Here is a 25712-nt window from a genome sequence, read left to right on the forward strand (position 1 = left end):
TCAGTTCTCTGCACTGCCCTTTGGCTTATCTACTGCGCCCAGGGTATTCACAAAGTGCCTAGCTCCAGTGATTGCATTTTGCAGACAAAGAAATATTCATATATACCAATACCTAGGCGATTGTCTAATTCAGGCAGAAAACCAGGACATACTTTTGAATCGTCTGGCTTTTGTACAGAGGGTGCTAACTTGTCTGGGGTACACCATAAACGAAAAGAAATCACACCTGGTACCCTGTAAACAAATTATATTCCTGGGAGCAAACTTGAATACAACTACCCAGATGGTTTTCCTCACGCCAGAGAAACAAATTCACTTGACATCCTACTTCAAACAAGTGGTCACAAAAACCCTGCTATCTGCAAGGCAAATACTACAAGCCTTGGGGTTCATGGCCTCCTGCATTCTTCTAATTCCATATGCAAGACTGCATATGAGGAAACTACAGTGGTATCTAAAAAGTCTATGGTGTCAATATTCTCAGGATCTTGAAGCAATGATTCCTATCATTCCTTGTCTACGCCTAGAGTTCCTTTGGTGGGCAGAGGCCTGCCACCAAAACAAGGGACTACCATACACACTACCCCCTGCCACCCAAACCCTAACAACAGACGCATCAGACTATGCATGGGGGGGGGGGGCGCACATGGCAGGGACGTGCATTCAGGGCAAATGGAACCCAATTCAAATGCACCTTCACATCAATCATAAAGTAATGTTAGTTGTACAGAATGCTCTGACAGCCTTCAAGGACCACATTCATCCAGGAAAATTAATGGTAAAGATGGACAAACACCACTGTTATGTACTACATAAACAAGCAGGGGGGTACACATTCTTACCTCCTCTGCAGACTAGCCATGGCATTGTGGAACACAGCCTTGAGCTACCAAGTACATCTACAAGCTCAATTCCTGCCAGGAAAACTAAATACACTGGCAGATGGACTAAGCAGAACCCTCATGAACCCACATGAGTGGAAACTGGAACCAAGGATTTTCAACATGTTGACGAGCAAATGGGGGAGCCCAGATATAGACCTGTTTGCCTCTCACCAGAACTATCAATTGGAAAAGTTTTGTGCAAGGACTCCCCACAGACAAGCTTGGAAGGTGGATGCTCTGTCCTTCAGCTGGAAAAAACTATCAGTTTATGCCTTTCGTCCTCTGCCTCTGCTCTCCAAAGTACTACTAAAGATCAAACAAGACAAACCAAGGATGATTTTGATTGCACCAGCCTGGCCACGCCAACACTGGTACCCTCTCCTGCTCAGTGTGTCACTGTTGGCCCCATGGCACCTGCCTCAGACTCCTACCCTGCTTTCTCAGCAGGAGAACCAGATTCTGCACCCTCATCTTCAAACACGGAACCCAGCAGCCTGACTAATTATCTAAGCTCTCTTTTACCATCCCTCAGTAAACCAGTGATGGATGTCATTTTAGAGGCAAGGAGGCCTAGTACTAGAAAATCTTATGCTGAAAAATGGAAAAGATTCTGTGCCTGGAACTAATCTCAATGGATGAGCACAGCAGTGCCCAGTTTACCTCAGATTTTACAATACGTAACTGAGATGCTTCACAAGGGCCTGTTTTTTCCTCAATAAAAATTCATGCCTCAGCCATTTCAGCTCGTTGTAACACAGAACCTCCCCTCTTCTCTCTTCCACTGCCCAAGCAGTTCCTTAGAGTGGCCAAAAATTTAAAACAACCCAGGAGAGCTCCAACTCCAGCCTGGGACCTGAACTTTATATTGGAGAAACTCACCCTTCCTTCTTTCGAGCCAACTGCTACTGCAGATTTAAATTAATTTCTTGGAAAACAGCTTCCCTTTTAACCATCACTTCAGCAAGAAGGGTATCTGAATTACAGGGCCTTATGGCAGTGGAGCCTTTCATCTTCTTTCATGTAGACATGGTGTCCCTCAGGACCAATCCCTCTTTCATGCCAATGGTGGTATCTAGTGTGGCCTTTAATCAGCCCATTCATTTGCCTACCTTCTTTCATAATCCACAGAACAAAAGAAACAGATACTGCACTCTTTAGATGTGCACAGACAACTTAGATTCTACTTGGACAGGTCTAAACCTCAAAGGAAATCTGAACAACTGCTGGTGGTATTTGCTGCAGGGACAGAGGGGAAGTCTATTTCAATGCGAACTCAACCAGGGCTGCATCTATCTATACAGCCTTTCTCTGAGGCGTACCTGCCAGGGACATCCTAGAAGCTGCTACCTGGAGTTCTATACATACTTTCACCAAGCATTACCATTTGCCAATTTTCTCTAAATCCAGAGCTGGCTTTGCCACTGCAGTTTTGCAGGGCCTTATAGCTGATCCTAATGCTATTTAAATTCCTCCTCCCACCCTTAGCTTTGGGAATCTACCCAAATGTAATGACTGCAACAGTGAAACACAAAGAACATAATACAGATGTTCATCGTGCATACAGCTGCAGTAATCACAGATGGGTTTTCAGCCGTCAGGCGGTCCCTCGGTCGGCCGAATTCCAAAGTCTTGGTCCGGCGTCGGTTGTCGTCGCTTACTCTTCTGACGTCAGTAAGGCCAGAGTATATAAGACACAGCCGACGCCATGTTCTCCAGTCTTTTTTGCCGCGCGGTGCCCGAAGCAGAAGCAGTTCGCAAGTGCCGGTCGGCCAGCTCCTGATTTACGAAAAAAAATTGGAACCGAAGTCTTCTTTAAAGCTAAGTACCCCGTTGGGGAAACTTTTCTTGCCTCAGACCGATGTCAGAAAAAGTTAATAATTGTATTTCTTGTGGGAAGCAAATACCGCATAATGATTTCCATTCCCGTTGCATACCTTGTTTGGGCCCAGACCACGACATCTCGGGCTGTCGCTTTTGCGCTACCTTCAATAAACGCACTATCAAGCGTCGGGCGGAGTTCGCCCAACACTACTTTGGTAAAGCTTTTGATTATAAGATGTCGTCGGACACTCCGACTACCGTTTTGTCCAAAAAACGCAAGGAAAAGGACCGACACACGAGACCCGCGGTCCCCGCCGACACCACGCCAAAACAGGCTACACGTGGTCCGGTTCTCAGCGAGACGCCTTTGCAGTCCCTGACTACCGACGACACTCCTTTGGCGGTGTTCTCTGTACCTGAGACCGCTGGGTCCTCGGTCCTTTCCCAGACTACAACCGAAGCCCCTGCCAATGTCGAGCCTACTAATGTGGACAGGTCCACCTCCACCCATGATGTATTTAGGCCCTCATCTTCTTTTTCAATAAAGGCTTTTACTAAATCCAAAGCAGCCAGGCATCCCACGAGGCCTGTTGCACAGGGCCCATCTCCTGGACCCATGCCTAAGAAACAGATGCTTAAAATGGCTGAGGATTTAATTACTCTTATCAGAGGTTCTCAGCCCCCTCCTGACAAGAGACCCAGAGTGGAGGAAGAATCTCCCTCTTCTGATCAGGGATCCATTTTATCAGAACATTCTGATGCAGAGGAACACTCTTACTCCCCTTTTGAGGATTCGGATGCAGAACAGTCCATTCCTTCTGTACCCCCTCCTGAGGATTTTTTCTTTTGGGGAAACCTTGCACACTTTGAGGGAACACTTCCATTGGGAAGGCCAAGACTTTTCAGATTCCAAGAAAAGACTTCGGGAATTTCTTTGGTTACCTCAGCACAGACCTCTGGCTATACCCCCTGTTTTGGATGTACTGGATGATGTCTATTCGGAGGCTTGCCTTAACCCTGATTCTCTGCCTCCTGCACCAGTAAAACCTGATAGGTATTACAGAGTACCCAGCTCTCACCAATTTCTCTACAAAGGCCATAATGCTGACCCTGAAACAATTTCACAAGGCCACAAGGGATTAAAGGCCTCAACTGCCAAGAATCTACTCCCTGCAGAAAGGGAATCCAGATCTCTAGAAAGGTGGGGTAAAAAGGTATATACCTCGGCCACCCTAGCCATGAGGGCCTTAAACTGTCAGTTTCATATGATTAAATATCAACAGTACCTGTTATCACAATTAAGGAACAAAATGTCTCAACCTGAACAACCAGATTTAAAAGAGTTACAGGATATGATGCATAGTGCGGAGCAAGTGGGTAAACACACCTTACAATGTGATTATGATGCCCTAGAGGCTTCCAGTAGAGCGGCTGCCACAGGATCAGTCATTCGCAGGCATGCCTGGCTTAGGGAACAAAATTTACCTGATCATGTGAAAGCTAAACATCTTGATGCTCCTTTACAAAAGGATGTATTATTTGGTACTAATGCTGAGGACATACTACGGAAAATGGAAGAAAAAGCCAAATCTATGCAAACTGTCAAGGCTTTCTTACAGGTCCAACCACCATGTTTTAGCAGAAATTGGCCTTCAAAAAACTGGTCCTTTCCAGCCACTGACAAGCCCCAAAGAGGTAGATACAGACGCACAAGGGGCAGAGGGCAATCACAAGGATCATATAGAGGCAGACAATGGCAATCTCCAGCACCAAGAGGTGGTGAAGACAGTGCACAACAATACAGGAAGCAAACCCAATGACTCCCTCATTTCCATGCCAAGCAAGTCTCAGCTGACAGCACCTTTGGGAGGAAACTAGCATTATTTGCAAGCAATTGGCATATTGTCACAACAGACAAATGGATACTGGACATTATAAACAGAGGCTACAAATTTCAATTTCACACTCTTCCAAAAATGAGAGGCATGCCAAACCTGCCACAAAATCAAAGGGCAGAGGCACAACTGCAAATTTCAAAGCTCCTAAACATGAGAGCTATACAAAAGGTACCTACACACCAACAAGGTCAAGGTTTTTATTCAAGACTTTTTCTGGTACCAAGAAAAGGAACCGACTGGAGACCCATTTTGGACTTATCCATCCTAAGCACATTCCTACTCGTGCCAAAATTCAAGATGCTCACATTACAGCAACTTCTTCCCATGCTGGGCAAGGAGTTTTGGCTGGTAACATTGGACCTCAAGGAGGCATACCTGCATGTCCCAATCAGACAAAGCTGCAGAAGATACCTCAGATTTCTTGCAGGTTCAATCCACTATCAATTCTCTGCATTGCCCTTTGGCTTATCTACTGCGCCCAGAGTATTCACAAAGTGCCTGGCATCAGTGATTGCCTACTGCAGACTTCAACGGATACAAATTTACCCTTATCTGGACGACTGCCTGATCCAAGCGGACAGCAAACGCATACTACTGGAACATCTGGCATATGTGACATGGTTACTGCTTTCTCTGGGATATACCATCAACAAGGAGAAATCAAGACTAACACCATCTCAGAAAACAATCTTCCTGGGTGCCAACTTGGACACAAACACCCAGATGGCATATCTTACGCCAGAAAAACAAGGGCAACTATCGCAGTACTTCAAAACACTAGCAAAAAGTACCAGGCTTACTGCAAGGAAAATCCTGCAGGCTCTGGGATTCATGGCATCTTGCATTCTTCTAATCCCATGTGCAAAGCTGCATATGAGAAAACCTCAATGGTACCTAAAAAATCTATGGTCTCAACACAGTCACAGTTTGGAAGCAATTATACCAATAATTCCATGTTTGCAAAAGGAATTTCTATGGTGGGCCCAAGCATGTCAAGTAAACACAGGCCTTCCATTCTGCAAACCTCAAGCAAAACAAGTCCTACCCACAGACGCCTCAGATTACGCCTGGGGGGCGCACATGAAGGACAGGTGCATTCAGGGCAGATGGTCCCAAAAGGAAAAGCACCTTCACATCAATCAAAAAGAAATGCTAGCAGTAATAAATGCAATTACAACTTTCAAGGACTTCCTGCATCCAGGACAATTACTGATAAGAACAGACAACACCACAGTAATGTGGTACATAAACAAACAAGGAGGAACACATTCATACCCCTTGTGCAGACTAGCCATGACCCTTTGGAACTTGGCTCTGGAAAGACAAATCGAACTTCAAGCACAGTACTTGCCAGGACTGGAAAACACACTGGCAGACACTCTAAGCAGAAATATGACAGATCCACACGAATGGAAGTTACATCCTCAGGTGTTTACAGAGATAATCCAAGCGTGGGGGAGGCCAGACATAGATCTTTTTGCCTCCCACAGGAACCATCAACTGAAAAAGTTTTGTTCAAGGACCTTTCATCCAAAGGCCTGGAAAGTGGACACCCTTTCATTCAGTTGGACAGCATGGACAGTTTATGCATTCCCACCTCTGCCCCTTCTGCCCAAGGTGCTTTTGAAAGCAAGAACAGACAAACCGAGGATGATACTGATTGCTCCAGATTGGCCAAGGCAACACTGGTATCCACTCCTGAGGAGCCTAACACATACTCCTCCCTGGTCCCTGCCTCTAATGCCTCTCCTACTGACTCAGAACAGCTACAAAGCTCTTCACAGTCAGCTGAAAACACTCAACCTCACTGCATGGAAAATTCCTTGACACCACAACAGTCCCTACTCTCCAAGGAGGTGCAGGATGTCATTTTGGAGGCCAGAAGACCATCTACTAGAAAAGCTTACTCTGCAAAATGGAAGCGGTTTTGCTGTTGGAATGAGAAAAGAGGCCAGGACCCTAGAAAATTGAACTTGCCTCAGGTTTTACAGTACCTAGCTGAACTGCTGAACAGTGGACTTTCATTTTCTTCCATAAAATACATGCCTCAGCCATTTCTGCAGAATTCAACACGGATCCTCCTTTATTCTCTCACCCACTCTTATGACAGTTCCTCAGAGGGGCTAAGAATATAAGACCTCCAAGGAAGCAACCAATACCAGCCTGGGACCTTAATTACATACTAGAAAAATTAACATTGCCTCCCTTTGAACCTGCTGCCTCAACAGATCTGCAACATTTGTCCTGGAAAACAGCTTTCCTTCTGGCCATCACTTCAGCTCGTAGGGTTTCTGAACTACAGGCCCTCATGGCGGTGCAGCCCTTCCTCATCTTCCATCAGGACAGGGTTTCCCTTCGTACCAACCCATCTTTTATGCCAAAAGTGGTATCCAGGGTAGCCTTAAATCAAGCCATACACCTTACCTACCTTTTATCCTACCCCTCAAAACAAAGGGGAGAGGCTGCTTCACACTTTAGACATCCATAGGCAGCTACGTTATTATTTGGACAGAACAAAGTCCTTCAGGAAATCAGAATAACTTTTTGTGTCCTATGCCGTAAGGGCTCAAGGGAAACCAGTTACCAAACAGACAATTTCCAAGTGGATTGGCCACTGCATACGGTTTTGTTATTCCTATCATGGGAAATCTGTCCCTACTGGTATCAGATCTCACTCCACCAGGGCCACAGCCACCTCTACAGCCTTCCTCAGAGGCGTTCCTACTAAGGATATTTTGGAGGCAGCCACTTGGAGTTCTGTACATACCTTCACAAAACACTACCACCTACCCTTATATTCCAGAACAAGAGCAGGCTTTGCCACTGCTGTTTTGCAGGGCATTCTGGCTCAACCCAGTTCCTCATAGTACCTACCACCCTATGCATAGCTTTGGGACTCTACCCATCTGTGATTACTGCAGCTGTATGCACAATGAACATAGCACAGTTTTGTATCTACCATAAATGTAGATGTTCGAGTGCTAATACAGCTGCAGTACAGGTTTCCCTCCCTCCTTCCCCACTTGGTAAAGGCATGGGGCCTAACAACCTCTTCATACCACCTGACTGGGTTATCCTGCTATGTTTTATTTGCTTGCTTACACTGATTTTGCATTACATTGCATTGCCTGCATATGTAGATAAGCCTTATTTATGTATTGCCTTCCTTTTGGGGGCACCTGACATCTGGGGCAAGAAAGACTGAAGAACATGGCGTTGGCTGTGTCTTATATACTCTGGCCTTACTGACGTCAGAAGAGTAAGCGACAACAACCGACGCCTGACCAAGACTTTGGAATTCGGCCGACCGAGGGACCGCCTGACGGCTGAAAACCCATCTGTGATTACTGCAGCTGTATTAGCACTCGAACATCTACATTTATGGTAGGTACAAAACTGTACTTTGTGTACACTTACCATAAATGTAGATGTTCGAGTGTATTCACTGTTGCAGTCCTGGTTACCCTCCCTCCAGCTCCCTGACTTCGTTTGGCTACATCTCTTCTCTTCTTTTCAATGCTTAAAAGATTTTTGTTGTATTTGCTTTTTTGTTTGAGAGTATAACCTTGTATATTAATAGATTTAATTGCTTCCCATTGGGGGGCACCTGACATCTGGGGAAAGAAAAACTGATGTAATAACGTTGGCTGCATGTTTTATACCCTTGACGTCACAGAAGAAGAGACCGCACCCGATGCAGGACCCAAGACTTTGTTAATCAGGCCGACTAAGGGCTACCTGCAAGCAGATAACCCAAATGTAATGACTGCAACAGTGAATACACTCGAGCATCTACATTTATGGTAAGTGTACACAACTGTACTTTCCTTTTATCTCCTTCATGTCTTGTGGTTTTACTGCTTGGGATTTATCCCAGTATTTGGGCTTATTAAAGAAGGTTGTTGATGTTAGGTGTAGTAGTTTTTTTTTTTTAAATATTGGTTATTCTGTGAAGATGACTTTCCATTGTAGATTATAGAGTCAACCTCCTGTGAGTGGTTAACTGCTTATCAAAGCTCATCTTTTGGTTCTGAGTCATGCATGTATATACTGATATATCACATGGTAACACTGTTGTTAAAAATACATATTGCTGTTTTATGATTTGTAGAAACTTATTACTAGTGACTGGAACGAACCGGCAGGCACTGATGATGACCAGGCTTATGTAGCTGATGTTTTACATAACACCATGCATCTTCCCAGCCATACATCTGTCTTTGATCACAGAAACTTCTGAAAAAAAATTCCAGATTCTTATTGATGGAAAGGATAATTTAGCCTTAAGACTCTTGAAGGATGGTTATCTGAGTAGGTCGACTGATATGATTAAGAGCATATTTGTTGTAACGTTTTGCAGCTAACTGTGGGTTCTGAATGGTTTTGATATTCTGAAGCTTTCCTTTTCTGATATGATGCCTTTGAAGCAGATGTGGAATTACTGTAAGGAAAAGGTTATTTTTAATTCCATTGAGTACATTTTTTTTCTTATCCATTGTATTCATGACATTGTTTTGCTCTGTATTATTGTAAACTTGCCTCTACTTTTATGTCTGTTTGGGGCTTTTCCCCTCGGGTCTCCATTGAAAAAGGGTAAATTCTTACCCAGCTGGACCAACCCTTTTAACAATTGCAAAGTAAATAAATAAAAAGGAAGAATTATACATATGTTTTTTTTTTCTCTCATGTAGTCTTTTAAACCTTTGCTGTTTGAAAAATCAAGACAACTTGCTAAAACTGACTGTTTCCTGTCTGGACTACAGCAGAGATGGACTTGCCAGGGTGATCCTTTCCAAGATGCTAACAGCAGGTGTTGATGTAAGTAAATAAAAATATGTCAACCAAAATAATGAAGGCCTTGCAAGCTTATAGAAATATGCCAACACAAATGTTTAAAAAGTAATGAAGGTCTTGCAAGCTTCATTCCTGACTTTTCTTGTAGATGTCATGGGAGTACTTAGAGGGTTTGGTTTGCTGTCAGTCTTGAGGCACAGACGTAGGGTTCCATCTTTGTTGTTGGTAACAAAAATTTTGTTAACAGGCTGTGGCTGTTGAAGTGTCCAAGGCGAGGAAAAATCAAGCAGTTGTTAGGCTGCTGCTTTTTTTTCCTGTTGAGAAGGGCATGGAATGTAGTGCTGATTTGGACGGAATATAGTGGATGCTAGTTTTATACCTTTTCATGGTTTACAGCCGTTTACGTATGACAGTAGATGTGTAAGGAGCCACTAATCCACTACAAGCACTCTGTACTTCATCTCTTCAAATTTGAGCAGATTTTCTTACCCTGTGTGTTCTGTGTTGAGGGGGCAAACCCCCCTAATCTGTCATGCCGGGGAAGCTTAACCCCCCTCCCACCTCTTAGTAGTAATCTGATTTTGCACAATGGAAGAAGGAGTCAAACACAGATTTGAGCACATCAGGCTTTAAAGAGATTAAGGAACTAAGTTGATTCTTAATAACGGCTCTTTACTGATTCCCTTGAGGACTGATCAAAGGTGGAAAGGGGTGAAAGGCTGTTGTCTTTGTTAGGTGAGGGGTAGAGGGCTTGAGGACATATTCTCAACAGGTCTGAACATTGGTTGTAATAGGTATTTATCTCTGCATAAACACATGCAAGTGGTTAAAATGTTTTGATTTGTTGAAGTACAGGTTAAAAAGTACCTCCGTAAACTTGCACACATTGTTAAAAGTATTTTGTTTTGATGAAGGAAAAGTTGATGTCCTGACTGAAAACACTGTTGCAGTAAGGGGTTGTCATCTTTGAAATCGGGCTCGGGTTTCAAAACTTAACCTTCCTTAGGTAGTACATCTGATGTGTGACTTCAGTTCATAAGTGTAAGGCTATGTAAACAACATATGAGTGTAGATCCCCAGACTGTCTCGCTGCCAGCCCAAATGCAGGTCATATATTCTTTGGACTGATTGTCATTTGGTAGATGGTGCCATAGCTTCTTTAAAACAGATAAGTTCCCCATTAGAAAATCACCTTTAATTACTTGCGTAAATTGTGCTATGTCCATATTACATGTCAGCCATTAGGGGTAGGTGCGAGTGTAACAGGCAAATCCTGTTTAAAGATCTACCTGCCCAGTGTCCCTTCTAAATAGGCACAGAACACAACCACAAGGCCTGTTCCATCTACCAATCCTTTGTGCCAAAGACTTTGCGACCCATCTGGCTTCGCTCAATACTTTCTTTGAAACCCAGCATGTGAAGTGTTTGGCCCACACCAAGATGACAGATCCTGCTTCCGCAGACATACCTCCATCCCTCAAAGAAAAACTCAGAAGGTGCAGGCTAGACACTCAGTCTACTTTTTCTGATTCCAACACACCTACTTAGTTTCCACAACCAGCTGTATGTCCAACTGCACCTCTGATGCCCTCAACCGAGACCATGCAGGCCATTTCAGAGGGCTCTGAAGGTATCCCACAGATTCTTGTTAAGGAAAATATCGCCCCAGTAAGTTAACTGAAGTGTGTCAGGGGCCTGAACCACCCCGCTTGGTCCAGGTGGACATCACACACCAAAAAAGAAATAAAAAACTAAGCATGTCTCTTCTAGTCCCCCATCTAGGGAGAAGGAATGGATGGACGTTTCTCAAAGCCATTATGACCCGGAAATCTCCTTCATTTTCTGCCCACCCTCCGCCTCCCACACAGCAAAAACTTAATATGAATTCATCTTCTTCTGAAGAGAAAGATGCGTCTGACTGTGATCATTCTCTGGCATACTCCTGTCAGATACACTCCCATGGCCATATTCCTTCTGGCAACGAAGACTGTATTTTCCCTGACTCTCCTGTTGAAGAGGCTCCATTTGGAGAGACAGTTATTAACATGATGAAACATTTTGAGTGGAAGACTAGACAGATTACTGAGGTCCAGAAAAGATATTACAGCCTCTTAGAAATGAGCATTCCAGCTTCTTCTCCTTTGACCCCAGTCCTGGAGACCTTTTTGAATGCATTCCAGTCTTAATTGGCTATGCTTGATTCACAGCCTTCTGCCTCCAAAAGATTAGACAGGTTTCATAAAGTTCCTGATGAACTTAAGTTCTTGTACAGAGATCCTTGTGCATTATCTCCATCTACTGATAAATCTTCAAAACTTCTTCCCAGTGCCAGTGACCTCCCTTCAGACAAAGACAGTAAAGCTATGGATATGTGAGGAAAAAATGTTTAGACCTCCTCTACTCTGGCATTCAGTGCTTTTAATTATCAAACCCAGATGACCAAGTACAAGTTATCCATACTCAACTCCTTAAACAAGGTAATGGATCCACTAGGACCACATTTCAAACAACAAATGTTTTTACTTAGTCATGCTACTGAGGTAATCAGACACAGTATTAAATGTAGTTACAATGCTGTAGAGGTCTCTTCAAGTTGTGCAGTTAACCAATTCCAGAAGATTTTAAAGCTAAGCTTATTAATTCTTCTGTAGATAACAACCTTTTTTTGGGGTCCACAAGCTGCCAACTTATTTAAAGTCCTTCAGGAACAAGGCAAAAAAATGAAAGACTGCAGACAGATTTCTGTTATTTTCTCTGCCTAGATACCAGAGGAATTACCCAGCCAAGCAAATTTTTTTGCTAGTGGGGACTCCAGACCTATACATAAGCACAAGAATGCTCCCAGAAAGAGATTTCCAGAGAAACCCAAGAGGGATCCCACATCTGGAAGGCTTCCCTTCATGGAAAAATCACTGTGATATTCCCAGTCAACATCCCTCAATCCCTAGGCCCTGCTCTGCCCATCACCAAGAGGCTTACTCAGTCAGCCTCAAGGTGGGAAAAGATCACCACAGAGTGCTTTCCATTTAAAAGAATGGTTTGGTTATGCTGTTGCCTAGAAGGAACTTCCTCCACTGAATTGCATACTCCCCTGACACAACAGCTATGTCCATCTGATACTTACGATACTCTAAGAATTGCAGGCACAAGGCACTATAGAACCATTGCCCACAGAATTCATAGGAAGTGGGTATTACCCAAGACTCTTCCTTGTTCCAAGAAAAGGACAGTGGAGACCTATGTTTGGAATTTTTCTATCTGCTAAACATCTTCTTAAAAGTGCCAACCTTCAAAATATTCTCACTGCAAACACTGTTGCCTTTTATACTTCCTCAGGGATACCCAGTGTCCTTGGATCTAAGGGATGCTTGCCCCCACATACCATTTATCTCCTCTTGCAGGAGATTCCTAAGGTTCTGTACTGGCTCATATCACTTTAGGTTTAGTGTTTTGCCTTTTAGGCTTCCCACAGCCCCAAATGTTTTTAAGTGCCTTGCACCAGTGATAGTATTCTGCCAAACTTAGAATTTTCAGATATTTTCCTAATTAGACGATCTGCTAATCCAGTCTACCTTGCTATAGATCCTGCTCCAACATCTCCAATTGACCCCAAAGCACCCCCTGCAGTTGGGGTTCTCTGTCAGTTACAAAAAGTCCTCCCCTCATTCAGGATCTAGTGTTTCTTTGCTGCAAATTGGATACCAGAAACATGCAGTCTTACTTGCCTCAGGAAAAAGTGCAGAATCTTATAGCATATTTTCACAGCCTTTCCTCCTCCGACCAATGTTTGGCCAGGGGAATCGTAAGAGCTCTGAGTTTCATGACAGATATTATCCCAGTGCTCCCTCTAGCCAGACTGCATATGAGGAAAATTTACTGGTGCCTGAAAGTAGTCTGGTCCCAACATTCTAATTCTATAGAAAAGGTATGATTCTCCTCGTACCTTATCTCAGTAGGAGATCTAATGGTGAGTGGATCAGGTGAAACTCAACCCAGGACTTCCCTTCTCCCCACTAGTGCTAGTTCAGGAGATGTACATGGATGCCTTGGATGAGGCCTGGGGGACCTGTACAAGCACCCACAGTGTCCAGAGCAGATGGCAGCTGAAATTCCAAAGGGAATACTGCAACCTTAAAGAGATTAGGGCACTCATCCAAGTTTTTCCTCTCTTCTCACATATCTGGAAACCAGGTTCTCTCTTGAGTTTTTACAGACAGCACAACAGTCACATAATACATAAACAAGCAAGGAGGCACCAGACCTTACCAACTGTGCAGACTAGCTCAGAGGCCTGGGACCTGGCTGCCTAGAAAAGCATGTCCATACTGGCCATATGCATCCCATCCCAGGACAGTGTGTTGGAAGATACGTTAATCAGGGCCTTGGAGGACAGCTCCCCCTGCTTTGCACCAGGTTCCCTTTTCCCTCTGCTTGGAGGACAGATGCTTTCTCTTTTCAGTGGACAGGGAAATTCTTCTTCCCCCTCAGCTCCCTCTCCTCCCAAGAGTTCTGCTAAAGATAAAGCAAAAACAAACCATTTATTAGTCATCCTTTTTAGACCATAGCAACATTGGTTCCCTCTTCTTTTTCATCTAGCCAAAGGCAAACTGCCACACAAATATCACTAAGGAGAATGAATCATTACTACATTCCAACTGTCATCCCTAAACATAAGCTTTTGAATGATAGGGTTTTGATTCGTTTCAGGCACCAATTTTCAGATGTTAAGCTTCTCTAAGAAGCAAGGAGGCCTACCACTCGAAAATCCTACATAGCCAAATGGAAGAGATTATCTTTCTGGTGCCTTAGGAATAACTAGGACCACCAACAAATTGGAGGAACTTTAATCCTAAAATACCTATGTGGTCTCATGGATGTGGGTCTGGCCTACTTCTTCAAAGCCCACCCATTGGCAATTTCTGCCTGTCTGCCCCTCAGCCCTCCTTTTATGTCCAGACCTGGGATTAAACAATTTCTTAAAGCGGTTCTGCATCTTAGACCACCAAGGAAACCTGTACTCCCTCCTTGGGACCTCAATTTCATGACAGAACATCTCAGTCTGCCCCCCCCCCCCCCCCTTGAACCAGCAGCCTCACCAAATCTCAAATTGTAGAACTGGAAGACTATTCTACTTTTGGCTGTCACTTCAGATAGGAGAGTATCAAAACTGTAGGCACTCATGGCCATTTCTCCCTTTCATATTTTCCACAAGAACATGGTGACTGCGAGAAATAATTGTTCTTCATGCCAAAAGTAGTGAACAAGCTGTCCTTCAACCAGGCTATCAATCTTCCTGCTTTCTTCCTCGACCCAGAGAATGTAGGGTATGGCTCCTACGCTCTCTAGAATGTTCACAGTCAGCTGAGGTTTTATTTGAACAGGATCAGATCTATTTATAAGTCGATCAACTGTTTGTCTCTTTCATGGACTCTAAGCTGGGCCAACCAGTTTCTAAGCAAACTATTGCAAGTTGGATCTTTAAGTGTATCACCTTTTGTTATTCTGTGCATGGGAAACCCTTGTCATAATTCCTTTGTGCTCATTTTACAGGTGCAGTGGGATCCTCTAGAGGATTCTACAAAGGAGTAAAAGTCAGAGCCATATTGGAAGCTGCCACCTACCTTACAAGACTGATGCCTTTTCGAGGTCCAGAGTTGCCTTCACAAGGTCAGTCCTCTCTAGCCTCATGGAAGATTACTCTGTCAACTAGCCACCCCTCCCCCTTAGCTTTCCCATCAGCTCTGGGCATCACCCATCGGTTTGGAATACCACAACAGTAATTTCAGATAATAGTTGTGTAACAATTTACCATAACAGTAAATGTTCTGCTGATCACTGTTGCAGTATTGTTTCCAACCCTTCTTCCCTTCTGAGTTGGTTACTGTCTTATCTCCATCTTTCGGTCTTTCTGCTCTTTAGACAAGACCCTAGGGCTGAGGAGGCTATTTATCACTTCATACTAGGCCCTTCCTAGCTGACCAGTCACACTCAGTGGTCTTCAGGGCACTGGCTTGGAGATAGTCTGAGAATCTATGCTTGTACATCTACCTGTATACCCTACCCTTATGAGCTAAGGTCACATGTTGGACATATGACCTAAGGACGGTTAAGCTTTGGTACCTCAGCCAGATCAGTGGCGATAACCTCATGGTTTGGAATGCTGCAGCAGAGATCAGTAGGGCATCTGCTGTTATGGTATGTCCTTACACAACTTATATGCGACTTTACTAAAAAAAACTGATTTAATGGTGTCGGCTGCATGTTTTATACCCCTGACGACCTGACGTCACGGAAGAAGAGACAGCATTCGACACAGGACCCAAGACTTTGTTAATCTGGCCAACTGAGGGCTATTGCAATCAGATAACCCAAATGTGATGACTGCAACAGTGAAACACGGAGATCAGCTGCAATAAGGGAGGCGATTAGGTAAGGGCTTAAGGAATACAAAGAATAGGATAGGTTTTGCTAAGAAAAAAATAGAAATATTTCAGAATTTAAAGACTTATCTGCTCAAGGGTAATGGTCACCACATCTTTCGTGTAGAGTGGCAAACGAGATCCGAGGTACTTGGGGTTGGAGCATTATGAGTAAGGGGGCACCTGACATCTGGGGCAAGAAAAACTGATTTAATGGTGTCGGCTGCATGTTTTATACCCCTAACGACCTGACGTCACGGAAGAAGAGACAGCAGTCGACGCAGGACCCAAGACTTTGTTAATCAGGCCTACTGAGGGCTACTGCAAGCAGATAACCCAAATGTGGTGACTGCAACAGTGAATACACTCGAACATCTACATTTATGGTAAGTGTACACAACTGTACTTTTTTTCTAGTTAAAATCTTTTTGTCCCTCCTTTCTTCCTTCTGTACATTTTTGTACCGTTGAGTGCTATTGCTAGTATTTATTCTTTCCCTTTTTCTACACGTTGTGTAGTTTTGTTATTACCAGTGCTAGTAATTTCAGTTTTTATCTTTTCCTTTTATACATAATAATAATAAAATCTCTGTCTCTATGTGTGTGTGTGTGTGTGTGTATATATATATATATATATATATATATATATATATATATATATATATATATATATATATATATATATATATATATGGATTCACTATGGAATCTCGAAATTCTGAAACATTGAATATCATATGATCAAGACCATATGATCGATGTTTCGGAATATCGAAATTCCGAAACAACAACCCCCCCCCCCAAAAAAAAAAAAAAACAACTAGTTAAAACGATTATGCAGGGGGGCCACCCCCCCCCCACACCCCCGCTACTTAAGTATACCAACTCCAAGATCGCACTACAGCAAAGAAAAGGGAAATCTCCCAGTCCATGCTGTAGGGAAATCTCCGTTCAGAATTTCGAAATAATGAAACTTCAATCATATCGTCTCGACCATATGAAATTCGAGGTTTCAGTATTTCAGCATTCTGAAGGGGAACCTATACATATATATATATATATATATATATATATATATATATATATATATATATATATATATAGAGAGAGAGAGAGAGATATATTTATATGTATATATATGTACACACACACACACACACACACACACACACACACACACACACACACACACACACACACACAGATGTAGATATATAGATACATATATCTTTATTTTTTCTGTTGAATTTTCCCATTAGAATCTGCTTGTTTCTTCACTGTTGTTTCCTACCATGGCAGAGAAGAAAAGGAATCCATATGGAGTCAAAAAGTGTCTTAAATGCGGGCACGAGATTCTATTATGTGGTGGCCACACTTTGTGTATTGTCTGGGACTTCCCCATGTACAAGAAGATTGCTCTGTTTGTCATTATTTAACTCTAGAACCGTGGTAGAGAGAAAAAATAAATTGATTTTAAAAGGCCTTCTTCTTTCAGAGAGGCTTTATCTGGAGCCATGTCCTCAAAAAAATCTAAACTGTCTAAATATCCTGCTCTGAGCCCTTCTACTACTACTTCTAAGGCTTCGCAGCAACCAAAAAAAAGGCCTCCTCCCGATTCAACTTCTCCTTCAGATCCTAAAGGGAAAAAGTCTGAATTTTCGGATCTGACTTCTTCCTTGTATCTACAAGAAAGGGATTCATTGGATTCAACCTCTGCATCAGATCCGAAGCAAAAGAAAAGACATATCGGATCAGACTTCTTCGGATTCATTGTATAAGCCAGCTGATCCAGTTACTCTGTTCAGTATTGTTTACCTTCCAAGGACTAGATACTCTCCTTCAGAAGATGCATTTCCCTGCAGGGTTACCTCTCCATTTTGGATTTTCCACTTGCACTTGCTCGATTTTCAACTAGAGTGTCTGCTGCGTGGAGACATACATGAATGGGCGTAACTTCGTTGAAGGTTGTGTGTCAGAGCTGGCAACTCAGCACGTAAAAATCTACTGCCAATCATTAGCAGACCGGAGTTCCGCTGTGGCGACCCCTAACTGGGAAAAGCTGAAAGACACAAGTGTTTGGACCCACGGTGGTGGTGGTGCTGCAGTAGCGTTGTCGCCTCACAGTAAGACGCTGTCCGGTTCGGTTCTCAGCTAGAGTGTCTTCTGCGTGGAGACATGCATGAATGGGCATACCTTTGTTGAAGGTTGTGCATCAGAGCTGGTAACTCGGTATGTAAAAATCAACTACCAATCATTAGCGGACTGGAGTTCCGCTGTAGCGACCCCTAACCGGGAAAAGCCGAAAGACACAGACAGACTTGCTCTTCCAGGAGCTTAACAGAAGAAGATGTGAAGAGAGTGGTGAGAAGAATTCTCTTGGCACAGACTTTGACGGGTCCACCTTTGGCTCCTACCCCTTTGGTTCAGGAGGTCTGATCTATCACATCCTTTCTTCCATTTTCTCCTCTGACTCATTCCACCGTCTCAGAGTCCTTGGATGATCTGTCCAGCTCTTTCTGACTCTGATCTGAGGATACCTTATCCTGTGATCAGAAGTTCACTCTTAGCACTTTTGTTCAGTCGGATACAGAGACCTCTTGATTTAGGTGCTTTCTAATACTCTCTCAGGATCCATTTCTGAGGAAGTACAGTCGTCTGGCAGTTGGCTGCCCTGCAGTCAATTTCCAATTCATCTGTGAGGCTCATTTCTCATTTAGCCAAAGGAACCTCAAGAGCAGCAAGTTCAGGCATTGCCATCAGGAGGCATGCCTGGGTGCACTTGTATCATTTTGTGGAGCCCTTCAAGTCTTTGTTCATCAGTGCTCCTTTTGACGGGGCACATCTTTGCTTGGCCCAAAAGTGAAAGACACATTATCCAAGTGTGAGAAGGACGGAAAAAACAAGGAGGAACCAGATCTTATCCCTTGTTTTGAGAAGTGTTCAGTGTGGCAATGGGCAGTCTCATCCAACCGCTTTCTCATAGTAGCGCACATTCTGAGGAAGTCCAACATGATAGCAGACAAGCGGAAGCAGGTGCATTCTTGTAACTCACGAGTGGTCTTTCAACAAGATTGTAGTGGAAATGATTTTCCCTCAGTGGGGCCAGCCTTGCGATCTTTTTTGCTTTTCCCCTAAAATGCAGTAGCTACTTTGCCCTAATCCCCCCATAGGGGGATCACTGAGGGATGCTGTCCTTCACGATTGACCCCCTGGTCTACTTTACACTTATCCTCCAATTCCACTAATTTCAAAATTCCTACAGAAAGCTGACATGTTGAAGAGCAAAGTCATCCTTATTGAACCTTAAGACTGATTTAATGGGCTAGACTGATTTGGTTCAGCTTCCTTTGGCCTCGTTTACTTCACCAACCTTCAGTTCTGGATCGGACTCCAGACCTCCTGTCTCATCCGACAGGCATGATTCATCCAGACTTATCAAACCTAAGGCTGACAGCCTGGCTTCTCCAATTCCATTTATAGCAGACAACCTATGCTGTCTTCACCTGTCCATCGTTTACTTTTTTCTTCCCATAAACCCTTTATACGAAAGCTCTACTGCAGTAAATGGAAAAGGTTGGTTTACTGGGCACACCAAAATAATGTTGATAGTTTTTCAGCTCCTGCACATAACATTTTGGAATTTTTGGCTATACATTTTAAATAAAGAGCTATTTCCTCAACAGTTAAGGTTCAGTTAGCAGCTTTATCTAAATTTCAAGTTGGATTTGAGGGTTTCTCAGTTGCTTTTCACAAGCTCTGCAAATCATTTTTGCGAGGCAGTCTTCTAAGATCTTCTTTTTAAGACCCTACTCCCCATGGGACCTGAATCTGGTACTGCAAGCTCTTACTTGTTCCCCCTTCAAACCAGGAGGTAAGTGTGAGACCTTAAATACCTTCCTTGAAAGACAATTTTTCTGATAGCCATTACGTCTGTCAAAAAAATTCTGAGATTCAAGCATTGTCCTTAAAACTTCCATACTTGATTTTTATTTAATTGCTGTAACCTGTGTTCTGAGAGACTGCCTTCCAGACTATCTGCAAATATACAGAGCTGAGTATATTTTATTTGGTTATATAGTTTAATTGTTGCTTAGATCTTTGTTGAAACTGTTGTCTCACTGTTCTGAGAGACTGCTTTGCAAATATACAGAGCCGAGTATATTTTTTTGGTTTTAGAGCTTGTATTATTAGTTGTTGCTTAGATCTCTGTTGAAACTATTGTCTCACTGTTATGAGAGACTGATCTGCAAATATACAGAGCTGAGTATATATATTTTTTGGTTTTAGAGCTTGTACTGTTAGTTGTTGCTTAGATCTCTGTTGAAACTGTTTCCCCCACCCCCATTTTCTGCTGTGTCTTCAGTTGGTATAACTGTTTTTTTACAGCTTGTGTTATCTAACTCAAGGATCACTTAATTTGACCTGTTAGTAACAGCCTGCATTTAATTGCTGGAACCTGTGTTCTGAGAGACTGCCTTCCAGACTATCTGCAATATACTGAGCTGAGTATATATTTTTTGGTTATAGAGTTTGTTAATTGTTGCTTAGATCTCTGTTGAAACTGTTGTCTCACTCTTTTGAGAAGACTGATCTGCAAACATACAGAGCTGAGTATATTTTTTTGGTTTTAGAGGGTTTTAGAGCTTATACTGTTAGTTGTTTCTTAGATCTCTGTTGAAACTGTTGTCTCACTGTTCTGAGAGACTGATCTGCAAGTATACAGAGCTGAGTATATTTTTTTGGTTTTAGAGCTTGTACTGTTAGTTGTTGCTTATATCTCTGTTGAAACTGTTTTGTTCCACCCACCCTCCCTATTTTTGGTTTGTAGTTTAAATTTGGTGTTTTTTGCAGTTGCCCGCCCCACTGTAGATTTGGTCTGGGACACTCCCCCAGTCCCATCTCTGTACCATATTCTATCTAATAAACTCTCTCTGCACTTGCTTTTAGTCCTTTTTAATTTAATTGCATTTTTAAACTGTGTTTGGTCTAATATTGCTACATACTCAAGTGTGCTAGTTTGCACTGCATGTGAATTGTTTTTACTACTGTTTTTGCAACTTTTCTGTAAAAAAAAAAAAAAAAAAACTGTAAGCCTGTTTCCTGCCTTTCCTGTAACTAGTGTTCCAGATACAGATTTGCTGTATCCAGGACTGTATGTAAGCTTCTGAGCCCGCCAAGCCTTTCTGTGTTGGAGGGGAAGCCTTCTAGCTTATCAGTGGGAGTGGTAAGCACTAGGTAACCTGCCTACCACATAAGGAGTGGTTCTGGCCCAGAAATTGTAGTTATTGGCTGTTTGGGCAATCCCTTCCAGTTCCATCTCTCTCAAGTTTCTAATTTGAAAGCCTGCATTTGCACTTGTTTCTGTCCTGTAACTCGTCTAGTGCAGATACAGATTCTTAGTTTTAGCACTTAAATTTGCGTATTCATGCTCAGCACTTGTTCAGAACTTGTAAGCACTAAATATGCTGCTAATTAGTATAGGTTCATAGGTTCATAGGTTAGTACTAGGCTATCAGCCCTAGTGCCTATACAAGCCTAGCCATAACAATTCCCTGAATATTTCTTCCCACATTATTTACTTTCCTAGACCCCTGTCTAGCAGGGCGACTGACGTGATCCCTGGGGTGAATTTCCTTTCTCCCATCCAATCGTCAAGGTTCCTCTTGAAGAGGTCCAAAGAGGCACTCTGCTTGACATGTATGGGCAATCTATTCCAGAGTCTGGGGAGTCTCTGGGTCAGGAACCTATCCCTCCAACATGTTTTGTTTATTGTTATGACAAGGTTTAGATCCCTGGAGCGTGTAGCTCTGAGGGATTGAGATTCTTTAAGTGTAGCATGTCCAACAGCTCTGGGTTTCATAGGTTCATAGATTAGGTTCATAGATTAGTAAGTACTAACTGCCCCTGTGCCCCAGAGCCTTAAAGCGCAATTAGCCAACTATCCCTTGTGAGACTCGAACCCTGTACCTTGTGTTTGTAAGGCAAACACCTTAACCATTAGGCCACCCTCCCAACCCTATACATGGCCTTGTATGTTAAGCAGAGATCGCCTCTGAGTAGACGATATGCGACAGAGTATAGCTGGAGTTTTTTAAGGCGGTCAGCATAGGACATCTGCTTTAGGCCTGTGATTCTTTTAGTGAGGTATTTCTGAGGCCTTTCCAGTTGTTGCAGATGTCTTGAGAGGTACATACCAAATGGGGCATTGTATTCTATAATGGGTCTAATGAGGGATGAGTACAGTGGGACAATGACCTCCTTTTTTCTGGATGAAAAGCACTTCGTGATGAGGTGTGCCACATAGAAGGATTTCCTGACTGTTGTGGCGATGTGGTTATCGAAGGTGAGACCACTGTCCACCTGTGTCCCTAAGTCTCTTATCACACTTTCTGTGTTTAGTGTACTGCCACCTATATGGTAATTCATGGATACATGTTTTTCCCAAAGGGGATAACAATACATTTCTTGGCATTGAGCTTGAGCCCATGGCTCTGGCACCAAGCATCTGTTTCTGTAAGGCCCTTTTGTAGAGTATCCACATCATTTGGGGATTCAATAATGGCTCCCAGTTTGCAGTCATCTGCAAACTTTGTTAGCCAGAGTCCCTTAGTGTTGACCTGTACTTCAGAGAAGTAGATGCCAAACAAGAGCGCCCCAGGACTGAACCCTGAGGTGCTCCACTTGTCACTTGTCTGGAGCTGGATTTGGAGTCGGCTACTTTTACAGTGTGGGTTCTATCAGTAAGCCATTTAGCAACCCATTGGGTGACATAGGGATTAATGCCCAACTTAGTAAGTTTATCTATGATTCCAGAGTGGGGGATGGTGTCAAAGGCCTTGGCAAGGTCTAGATAGGCTGTGTGGACCACCTTACCCTTGTCCATGGCTCTGGAGACGTATTCAAAGAAGTCAATCAGGTTCAGGAGACAAGATCGGCCCTTCACAAACCCAAACTGGGTGGGGTCCAGTGTTTGAAGGTTGCCAATGTCTTTGTTTATAAGTTCCATGATAATACGCTCCATGGCCTTGCAGATAAGGCTTGTCAGACTGATGGGACGGTAGTTTCCGGGATCCAAGGTGGATCCCTCCTTGTGGATTGGGATAACTATAGCTCTGCGCCACTCAGTGGGCACGAAACCTGAGGTGAGGCTATGATTAAACATGACACTTAGGTGAGGTGCCAGTTCATATTGTAGTTCATGTAGTACACAGCCCGGGATATCATCTGGTCCCATGGATGCTGTATTCTTGGCTTTAGAGAGTGCATTTTGTACCTGTGTGGCCGTTATTACTGGAATTTGGCAATCTTCCGGTATTGAGATGGGCCATTTAGGGGTGAGAGTGGGGTGAAGTTGGCACTGAATCGATCTGCCAGGATATTGGCAATATCCTTCGGATCAGTATATTTAATGCCATTCTGTTTTAGCTCAAAGCAGATCTGAGCATTGCCATTTAGATTCTTGACATAATTATAGAATGCTTTGTGGTTGTCTTTGGAATCTTTGGCAATTTTATTTTCGTAACTAGCTTTGGAGGATTTTATGAGGCATCTCAGTTTCTTACTGAGGCTAGTAAGGGAGTTTTTTGCATCCTGGGATTTTCCTCTTTTCTGCAAAAGTTTCTTCCTTTTGTTGTAAAGTTTGTTTATGGCAGGGGACCGCCAGATTGGCTTCCTTTTTTTGGATGAGAGCATTTTGGTTCTATTTGGGATGGCACGATTCATGCATGAGTGGATGTGCTCGTACAGTGCCGTAGTGTAGGATTCAGCAGTTGAACTTTCAGTTCCCGTCTGCATGGGTGTCATGAAGTTTGCACTTCTGACTTGAGTAGCATGAAGTTGGCTTTAGAGAAGCTTTTTATGGTGGTTTCTTTACTGGGGGGTGGGGGTGGGATGTAGATGTTAAGGGTGATTAGCTTATGGTCAGACCTGACTAACGAGGGGGTGACCATAGGTATGGAGCATTGATTTCCCATGTTGGTAATGACCAGGTCTAGGATACTGGAGTCCCTGGTGGGACTATGGATTAGTTGATCCAGGGCGTTGGAATTTATGAATTCCAAGAACCGTTGCGCAAAGTTGTTGGGACATGAGTAGTTTTCCCAGTTAATGGCAGGGTAGTTAAAATCACCCAGTATTAGGGTGTTTGGTTCTATCTTAATATTTTCCAGTATGTTTAGAAAGGTGTAGTGAGAATCTTGGGGTATGGTGGGGGATCTATAGCAAGCTACAATTTGGATTGCAGTCTTACCTAGTGTTAGTTGCACTTGGAGAATTTCAGACACATTGTGTTGGCCAACTAGCCTGGTGGTGTGAATATCCTTGGTGAATATTGACACTCCTCCACCTTTAGTGTTTTGGTCCTGGTTTGGTGGCCGAAAAGTGTGGTAAGAGTTGTAGCCTGGTATTGCAGGGGTGCTCTCTGGAGCCTTGAACCAGGTCTCAGTTACTGCACAGATATCGATGTTCTCCATTTTTAGGAGTGCCTCGAGAGAGTGCATTTTGAGGTTTAGACTTCTAGCATTGAGTAGCATTACCTTCAGATTTTGCATGCTTGCACCTGTTATGGTGGTGGTTTTGTCCTTTGAAGTTTGCCTAAAAAAGGCACTATAGGGGTGGCAAGAACCTTAGCCAGTAACCTGAATCCCAGGGGCGACAGGTGCAGACCATCTCTGGCAAAGCATCGTGGTCTGTCAATCATGTCATCCCAGGTAGACAGATACTGGATCCCCTTTGAATGACACCATAAGCTTAGCCAATTGTTGAAGTCAATCATTTTATCCTTATATTGTGGTATCATTCTGGGCGAAGGCAGGATGCTACTCAGGGCTAGGGTCATACCTGCCTGGGCCACATGATCCGAGAGCTCTTCCATGTCTCTTTTCATGTAGTCCAGGGAGGTACGTCTCAAGTCATTCACTCCAACATGGACAATGACAGAGTCATATTTGTACTACTTGTGGAGTGACTTGAGTGCATGCGTTATGTGGCGGATCCTGGCACCCGACAGGCAGCTGACTGTAACTTTCTCCTTATTCAACCTGGTGAGAGGGACATCAGTGTGCCGGACTATAGAGTCACCTATGACTAAAGTGTTAGGTACATTGTCTTGCCTTAGGGGCTGTTGCTGGGTGGCACACTGGTGTTGTGAACTATGTGACACATTGGTTGTGATTGGTGTTTGTTTGCGTTTCAGCTTCAGATGTCTTTGTTGCTTGGGCAGGTTACAGTTAAGGGCCTCTGCATATGTGGATTTAGTGTTGCTATATGTGGGTGTTGGTGGTGCGCACACAGACTTCCTCATTACCTAGAGGAAAACAGCTCTTGTACTCACTTCCTCACTTATCTAGAGGAAAATAGTTTTTTATTCAGGCATGCCCAATGGTCAGCTCCCAGTGTTCTCTCCTGTCTAGCTGATGAATCTGGGCATCTTGAGGCAATGTAGAAATTGCTTCATGTACACAGACAACCCTCTCCTCCTACCACCCAACACTACAACTTGTGAGAAATGCACTTATCTAGCCAAACTGGAGGTAAAGCTCTCTCCAACCAAGACTGAATTTGAAAGTCATGAGGAGAAAGTAAGCATTTGCACCACACCACACCACACTCATCACATAGTCTCACTAAATCTACACCACCAAAATCCACACATAGAAACACAAGAACATTCACGGAGGCTCTCAGTAATAATCTGTCTAAGCAACAGAGACCTCCAAAGCAGAAACACAAGCAACCTCCATCCCCCAACACAACCCAAATAACACATAGCCCACAGACTCAGTGTGCCACTCAACCACAGCCAGTAAGGCAAAACAACGTACCCAACACACTAGTCATAGGTGACTCTATAGTCAGGCACACTGATGTCCCACTCACCAGGCTAAACAAGGAAAAGGT

General features: G+C 43.4%; 1 protein-coding gene across 1 annotated transcript in view; it reads left to right on the forward strand.

The window, feature by feature from the left end:
* Window positions 1–25712, forward strand: part of RICTOR (RPTOR independent companion of MTOR complex 2) — a 3179211-nt gene that overhangs the window by 1598495 nt on the left and 1555004 nt on the right. Inside the window, exon 22 of the mRNA XM_044069875.1 lies at window positions 9295–9421. Coding sequence (XP_043925810.1) covers window positions 9295–9421 — 127 coding nt within the window. The remainder of the gene's footprint in view (window positions 1–9294; window positions 9422–25712) is intronic.

Source organism: Protopterus annectens, chromosome 1.part0 (assembly GCF_019279795.1).
Source record: "Protopterus annectens isolate FY-2018-M chromosome 1.part0, PAN1.0, whole genome shotgun sequence".
NCBI classification, from domain to species: Eukaryota; Metazoa; Chordata; order Ceratodontiformes; family Protopteridae; genus Protopterus; species Protopterus annectens.